Source organism: Patagioenas fasciata, chromosome 1 (genome assembly GCF_037038585.1).
Source record: "Patagioenas fasciata isolate bPatFas1 chromosome 1, bPatFas1.hap1, whole genome shotgun sequence".
NCBI lineage: Eukaryota > Metazoa > Chordata > Aves > Columbiformes > Columbidae > Patagioenas > Patagioenas fasciata.
The window spans coordinates 143,917,186-143,925,488 of record NC_092520.1 but is presented as its reverse complement, the minus strand read 5'-3'; the positions used below and the strand labels follow the sequence as shown (position 1 = coordinate 143,925,488).

Sequence of the window (8,303 nt, the reverse complement as noted above, 5' to 3'; positions counted from 1 at the left end):
CGGGGGGCGGGGCCGGCTGGACCCGGCGGCAGCGGTTCGTTCCCAACGGCTCGTTGCCGTGTCGCCGGAGGTGTTTCGCGTAGCTTATTGGCCCCGAAATACTCGGTTCTCGTGGCATCGGATATATCCGTGCAGGATCTGCTGTTCCTAAGGCAAATTCCTTTCTCACCAGCAGGCTCTGGTCTCCCTGGAGCCCTTCTGCAGCAGTTGGGGTCTCCCATCTGTCACCCTCGGCCAGGTCGTGCTGCAGCGGCTCCGCTCCCTCCTGTCCTTTGCCTCACGCCACCATGAAAGTGCTCCTTCTTCTCCTCATTCAGCTACTCGGCTGCTGCCTCCGAAGCTTTTGGACCTCCTCTCCCCGTCTCCAGCCAGCACCGCTGCTGGTCACCTGCTGGGGCCCTCATGGGCAAGTCTCCCAACGGCAGGACAACGAGCACCGGGTCTCATGCCTGTGGGACAGCACTGTGATCCTGCGCTACCAGCCCACCCCAGGAGCAAGGCGAGAGGCGGTAAGGAAAAAGGGGTGGCCACCACCCCCGCCACGCTGCTTCTGGTACCTGAACTCGGCCTGGGTGAAGAACACCTCACACTGGTCAGGCCAAGTCACGCTGCAGATGAGTGCTCCTCCACCTGTTTCCTCCAGCCTCCTTACAGTGCAGTGCTCATCTGCTTGGTGTGCTGTGCCCCAGTGCCTTCACCGCAACGTGAGTATTGAGGTGTCTGAGCAGGACATGCGGCTGTTCGTGCTTTGGCCAGGGACAAGCCTGATCCACGTGTGGCAGCCAGTAGAGCTGGGCTGGTGTGCACGCCTCAGGAGTGCCAGCTGGCAGTATCGCTTCAGCAGCCGGAGAGGCAGTCCCTCTACCCTTCTCCTTCCCAGCAGTGAGCACCAAGACACACCACCACCTGCTGTCTACCCAACAGCCGAGCTGCAACAGACCTGTGCCACCTACTACAACTACCGCTTGACTGTGCGCTACAGGCATCACGGGCTTCACATTGCTTCAGTCAGCATCGAGCAGATACCTCAGATAAGCCTCAGACTGTCTCTCAAGGTAGAGCCTGACTTGCTGCATGTCCTCAGTGTCAGCTCCAAGCTCCTTAGTGTTCCTCAACAGCCCCTCAGCCTCTCCTGGAAGCTTCAGCCCCTTACCCCAAGGACACTGGCCTACAGACTGGTGGACACACAGGCTATAGGAGGTTGGCTCCATTCCTACAGTTCTTTTACTCTGCAGAGCAACTTCTGTGCTGTTCCCACACCTCAGAGCCCACGTGAGATGGTGGTGGCCAGCATTTATTTTCATGTTGATGGAAAGAAGTTTGAGGAATTGATGGGAGAACTATATCTATTCAATGGTACCTTGAGCCTAACGGCAGGCAGAGGAACTTCCACCTATGTCAACCTTCACCCAGGGAAGACCAACAGGAGCACTTATGTTTTGAGGTACAACCATGGAACATTTCACACAACCAAAAAAACCAGCAGCCCTATTTCCACAGATGGCCCTAACACACGCACTGTGTTCTACCAACACAAGGAGCTCTTGTACCTGTTCTCCATAGAGTTTGTGGCCTTCCAGTGGTATAAGTTCAATATGTACCTCTATTTGAATCAGAACAGGGCTTTGTTGAGGTCTCTGACAGAAAGAGACCATGAAGTCCACATTTTCAGCAGCAACCATCCTTTTCTGCAGAGATTTACTTACTTAGTGTGGTTTATCCCTGCACAACACCCGATGCTTCAGTGTGAGTGGACCTTCCATCTGCAGCTTTTTGGAACACAAAAAGATCGCCTTCTCCAGAACAGCACGTACACATACAGTGATCACGTAAGAAATGCTACACGTTTTGTCCGTCGCTCTGCTTTACCCTTTGATCCAGAGAAATACACAGGGTTTGTGGCAAAAGTGGATTGTAGCAGAAGTGCACTTACACCAGCTCTTTTAAGAGTCAGAGTCAACAACTACGCTGCAAAAACCATAGAAGCACCAGTGGCTTGCCTGCAAGCACCCTGTTACATACAAGATGCACGCATTCGGAGACCTGTTTTTCACAGCAATGTCTTGCACCAGAAAAGGGGGACACCTCTTAATCTCTATGCCAGGGTGGTAATAGACTGCATAGTTCCTGTACAAGTCAGGCCCAGTTGGCGAATCTATCGTGTTAATGACACAGAAACTATGCCAAACTGGTCAAACCCAATGAACTTTTCTTCACTGCATAGTATACATATGGTAGCCATAACTATTCCGAGTTATACTTTAGACTATGGGTTGTATCTCTTTCATTTCACTGTTGTGATGAACCCGTTGCAGACTGACATATTTGTCAACAGCACAGATAAAATTTATGTTCAGATTGAGAGTGGCGATCTAGTGGCAAATATTGCAGGAGGCACATTCCGCACAGTGGGTTTTTCTGATAATTGGACTCTTGATGGCTCCGCATCCTATGATCCTGATTCTCAAGAACAACTAAAGGGAATCACATTTACTTGGTACTGCACTAAAGAGCTGTCAGACTATAAAACCATGACAATCAGCCCAGGAAAGAAATGCCATCCGAACCAGAGAAATTTGAGATGGTTAACATCCTCAGGTCCAGTTCAAGCAATGCGACCAGAATCCCTCCCAGGAAATACCATATACTACTTTCGTCTAGTGATTCAAAAGGATAAAAGGACGAGTTACGCTGACCAAACTGTAGTTGTGCAGCCCAGCTCCACGCTCTCTGTGCATGTGACATGCCTTGAAAACTGTGGTAGCATTCTAATTCCAACAGAGAGATTTAGCTTGTCTGGAAAATGCGAAAACTGTAGAACAGACAGACAGCCAACCTACTACTGGTCCCTTTTTTCAGAAAACTCTACAGAAATTAACTTTGACTGGTCTTCCAGAACCTCAACAGGGAGGTTTGGGCCTTACCTGTCTATACATGCTCTGACTTTTACAAAGACTAAACTTCAATCCTACATACTTGTGTTGAAAATAACTACCTGGGATGGTAAGAGCTCAGTCCACAGCCACGCATTTAAGGTAAATCCTCCTCCTAGAACTGGCAAATGTATCATCAACCCACACAAAGGTACAGCTTTTCTGACAAGATTTGTTGTTCAATGCAGGGGGTTTTTTGACAGCCATTCGCCTCTGACATATAAAGTGATTGTAGCTTCCGATGTATCCAAAACTACCAAAATAACTTCTGTGGAGGAAAATACATTTGGTACAATTCTCTACTTTGGTTATCAGCCTAAAACTCCTCCATCTTTTCTCCCAGTTGGAGTGCCCTCTCAGAAATACACCTTGACACTTTACGTTCAAGTCCACAATTCCATTGGGGCATTTACCCAAGTGAGTTTATCTGTCCGTGTAGAGAACCCAATTAACAGTCGACCGCTACCTGTTGTGTTTCATGAACTGCTGGCCTCAGTGAGTGGCTTAAGTGCACCCATGACATCTTATCTCCAGACTGGAGATTATTTTAGTATTGGTTATTTGTCTTATCTGGCAGCCTCAGTCTTAAACTATATTAAAGCCACACCAACTCTCCAGGTCTCCAAGGTTCAGTTTCGGGAAAGCCTGATTAAAGCAGCCCTTAATATTTCACTTGACAATGAAATGGAAATCAACCAAGTAGTTGCTTCGCTTTCTCAAGTGACAGAAGAAGCTGATGAAATTAACATTAGATCACAAGACCTTGCCATTAAGAAACTGGTAGAAGTTACGGGAGTGCTGAAGACACAAAGGAATAAGACCCATTGGTCTGAAGATGCAGAAATTCAGACCAGTGGAATAGCAAGATGCTTGTCCAACATCCTGAAAGCTGCTCTTCTGCATCGCAAGAATGTCAATGTAAATGGAGTTAAACAAGTCATCTCCATCCTGGAAAATCTAACAGAGATAGTCTTCCAGGGCAAGGTCCCTGGAGAAACAGAAACGCTAATAGAAACAAAACACTGGAATATCACTTTGACAAAAGAAGAAACCTGGAACATTGCAAATGCTTCCTTTGCCAGAAACACCTGCAGGAATTGCTTTCATCCATTACTGAAAAAGGGGAATTATTCAGGATCAACCCAAGATGTCATGTCCACTGCTGTTTTTGAGTTTGAGGAGAACCCCTTCCCTTGGTTAGGTTACACATCAGAAATCACAACAATGGTCTTGGGGTTCAAAATGGCAGAGACCAAGGCTAATGGGGAACTACTAACGTTCATGCCTGAAGGAGCAGAAATTACTGTTGCTAGGAAAGATCAGGAATCTTCAACTTTTCAATTAGCAATGGGACCTGATAAAACACATTCTTACACAACTGGAGGATTTACTCTCGAAGTCAACAAGAATACCAAGACCGTGTACATGCAGATCTTGACAAAATTAAAAGTTACTTTCAAGGCGCTAGTATTTACAGGCACCAACATCACTCATGCTCACCCCATAGCCTCATTTGATGCTTTTCACAACAAGTCAACAGTTGCAAGCGAAAATGAGACATATAGTGCTGACTGTGAGATTAAGACTCCCTATATTATCTGTCTCCCAGAGTCACTGGTGACAGCCACAGCTCAAGGAAACGGTACAGACACTCAGAACTTCTCCATTGTCTTGCAGATACCCTATGTCGTGAGGTATCAAACCCAGAGACTGGTGAGCATACATGTATTTAGTGATCAGTGCTTATTTCTGGATGGGTTTCGAAGTCTGTGGAGAGAAGACACGTGCAAGCTTGGTTCCTTGACTGACTTTCACAGAGTACAGTGTATCTGCAATCTAAAGCGCAAAGGCAGAAGCCAGCTAGTCCACACTGAGTTAGATGAACCCATGTACGACGTAAGGTTCCTGGCAGCCAAAGTAATAGTTACTCCCAACACAGTAGATCTGGGGAAAACCCTGATAGCAGACATACCTAAAAACCCAGTGACCCTCTTAACAGTGCTCTTTATTTTTCTGGTCTACATTATTTTGTCCCTCTGGGCCATGAGAAAAGACAGGACTGACAGGGACAGTAAAGACAAGATTATAGTCCTGCCAGACAATGATCCCTTTGATAAAGTGGCCTTTTTGGTCACTTTATACACAGGCAGTCGCTGGGGAGCTGGAACCAGAGCAGATGTCTTTCTTCAGCTCATTGGCAAGAATGGTACAAGTGATGTCCATCGTTTACGGCACCCACAGTTTCTGTGTTTCCAACAAGGAAGCACTGACTGCTTTCTGTTAACTACCAAGAAAGAGTTGGGAGACCTTTGTTCACTCAGGGTCTGGCACAATAACAAGGGCCCAAACCCAGGCTGGTTCTTAAGCAGAGCCAAAGTTGAGAATGTGTCAACCAGGAAGACCTGGTTCTTTTTGTGCAGGAAATGGCTTTCTCTTGACAAGAGCGATCACGTAATAGAAAGAACATTTTCTGTCACAAACCCCAAGACACCTCTGTCCAGAATCGACTATTTTTGCATTAATTTTGCCAACAGCCTGGCAGAGGGCCATCTGTGGTACTCGGTTTTTGCTTATGTTCTCAGTGGCACTTTCACCAGGCTCCAAAGGTTGTCGTCTTGTTTAGCAATATTATTATTAAACTTGCTTGTTAACATTATGTTCTTTAATGCTGACAAGGATGAAGAATCTCCAGTACACTTGAGGTATCTGAGATCAATAACAGTAGGAATTCAATGTGCTTTGCTTACCGTACCTGTGGAAATGATGATAATTGCCTTATTTAAGAATTCTCCTCGTTCTCTGGCTCAGACAGACCCAAAGGCAACTTCACCCCTCCTGTCTGGGAATCTTAGGAACTGGAAGGAACGTTTGCAAAAATTGTACCTTTCAGAAACTTCAGCACAATCAAGGAATATGAGTCCCTTGGAGAACCTTCCTTGTCCCACCATCTCAAAGAATCCGCCAGGTTCCGGGGAGACAAGAAGCAAGGGAGGTCCCCAAAACTGCACAGTTTCTGAAAGAGATGCAAGTGTTATTGGAACAGAGGAGCAGAAGATAACTGCGAATTCCCCCGCAATGGATAAGGCCTGCCAGAAAAGGCCATCATCAAATTCCACTGTTAGTGATTACACAGAAGAAGGGGGGAACTTTCAGAAGGAAAGAAACCCATTAAGCATGCTCCTTCACAAGACTCAGCACATAGTTTTTTGTTGGTGGTGTGTCTATCTCTCGTGGGCACTAATTATAGCTGTAACTGGGGTGTCATCATTTTTCATTGTGTTATATGGTTTGTCTTATGGCTATCAGACTTCAATGGAGTGGCTTTTAGCATCTCTAATCTCCTTTATTGAGAATGTGTTTTTCATTTCAATTATAAAAATCAGTTTTTTCTCAGCTTTGAGTACAATTCGCCCCAAAACCTGTGAAAACATCACATGGTTAACTCAGGAAAAGTATCTTGAGATTAAGTTGGCTAGACACCTTATGAGTGCTGATGAGATGAGACAAATGCACTTGAAACTTGATAAAGTCAGAGCCTCCAAGCATTATAAGCCTTTACAAGCTGATGAAATTGCAAACATGCTGAAAAAGGCAAAAATTAAAATCAAGGCATTTATTTTCACAAAAGATTTCATCAATCACCTTCTCTTTTTAACACTGCTATTAATTTTTGCCTATCCTATTGACAACACCAACTGTTTCCACTACACCCAATTCATCCGTAGCCAATTCTCTCCACAACTCTCCACTGTAGATAAGCTAGAACAGATCTACGTGTGGGTGAAAGACTCGTTCTTGCCTTTGATCCACAATGACATTCAGCCAACCTTTCTTCCCGAGAGCTGGTCCAAAATCATTGGTTTGCCCAGGATGAGGCAAGTGCGGGCTAAAGGTACTAAGAAAAAATGTTTCCATCCTCACAGCTTTGTAAATAACTTCGTGATCAGTAAAAGCCACTGTCTTCACAAATATGGTTGGGACATCCCAGACAAAAGTAACTATGCTGGCACTTGGACAAAGGTTACCAACCAGACTTTTTCCAAGAATGCCAGCGGTTACGATGGGTTCATTTATCAGGAGAGCAAGACTATATGGACGTATTATTCCTATGGACATTTGCACACATATGGACCAACAGGATACACATTTTACTTTTTTCCTGAAGAAGGAAGAGCTAATTCAACGACCAGGCTGGATGCCCTACAACAGAGCAACTGGCTTGATGAAAAGACATGGGCTGTGATTGTTGAACTAACTACATTTAACCCAGATGTAGATCTCTTTTGCACCATCTCAGTCATATTTGAAATGTCTCATTTGGGGATCATAAAACCAAGTTTGTCAGTACACTCTTTTGCGATCCCCATTTATCATCAGCTAACTGTAGGTCCAAAGTTTGTGTTTGCAATTTTGCTTACCTTTCTGATCGTTTACGTTGCAGATGAGCTTTACACGATAGGCCGAGAAAAAAAACATTATATTAAAACCATTTCCAATGTAATCAACTTTGGCTTAAAATCAGCATTCTTGCTCTTTATTTTATTAAAGATCATAAAGTTTAAGGCGGGAGCAGATGTCGTCAGGTTTTACTTAGCTCATCCATATGATTTCGCTCATTTCCATTCAATTTCTCTTTTAGATCAGATTTTAAGGATTACTATGGGCTTTTTAACGTTTTTTGCCGTTTTGAGAACGCTAAAATATTCTCGGGTCTTTTACGACGTGCGCCTGGCAGAAAGATCAATCTTGGCAGCCCTTCCTGGAATCTCCTCAATGGCCCTCGTGGTGGCAGTGTTCTTCTTTATATTTATGGCTTTTGGCTACCTTGTGTTTGGGCAGCATGAAAGGAATTACAGTAACATGATTCACTCAGCTCAGACTGTAGTCTCTTACTGTGTTTCAGCATTCCAAGAGACCTCATTTTCATCCAACAGGTTGCTGGGGGCTTTCTTCCTAGCCACTTTCATGTTGGTGATGATCTGTCTCTTGATCAATCTCTTCCAAGCTCTTATTATATCTGCCTATGGAGATATGAAACAACCTGTATATGAAGAACCATCTCATGAAGCACAAGCGGTTACTTTTATATTGCAAAAGCTCAGAAAGATACTTTATCTTTTGATCTGTAAAACATCCAAATCCCGTGAACCCGATTTTTTTCACAGTGTACTACTCTATGGGCAGCCTCGCAGAAAACATCAGCGACATTTAGGGCTCAAGAACAGAGAAATAAATGGGAAAAAAATGGTTTATCTTGTAATTTAAGCGCAGAAAGATTTTGTATTCAAGACTGTCTTTACTCTTTAATACTTGCATTTCAAATAAATGTTCATAAATAAACTATTTACTTTTAAGATTCAACTAGTGATT

The 8,303-nt window shown here is 44.5% G+C and overlaps 1 protein-coding gene across 1 annotated transcript; it reads left to right on the top strand.

Annotated features, from left to right (window-relative positions):
* Positions 1 to 39: 39 nt before the first annotated feature.
* Positions 40 to 8,221, top strand: PKDREJ (polycystin family receptor for egg jelly). The gene has a single exon (XM_065829406.2). It carries the CDS (start codon positions 288 to 290, stop codon positions 8,196 to 8,198), a length of 7,911 nt encoding a protein of 2,636 aa, XP_065685478.2. The 5' UTR covers positions 40 to 287; the 3' UTR covers positions 8,199 to 8,221.
* Positions 8,222 to 8,303: the final 82 nt, after the last annotated feature.

Excerpts from the sequence above, each read along its gene's own strand:
- PKDREJ (XM_065829406.2), top strand. The coding sequence starts at position 288 with ATGAAAGTGCTCCTTCTTCTCCTCATTCAGCTACTCGGCTGCTGCCTC.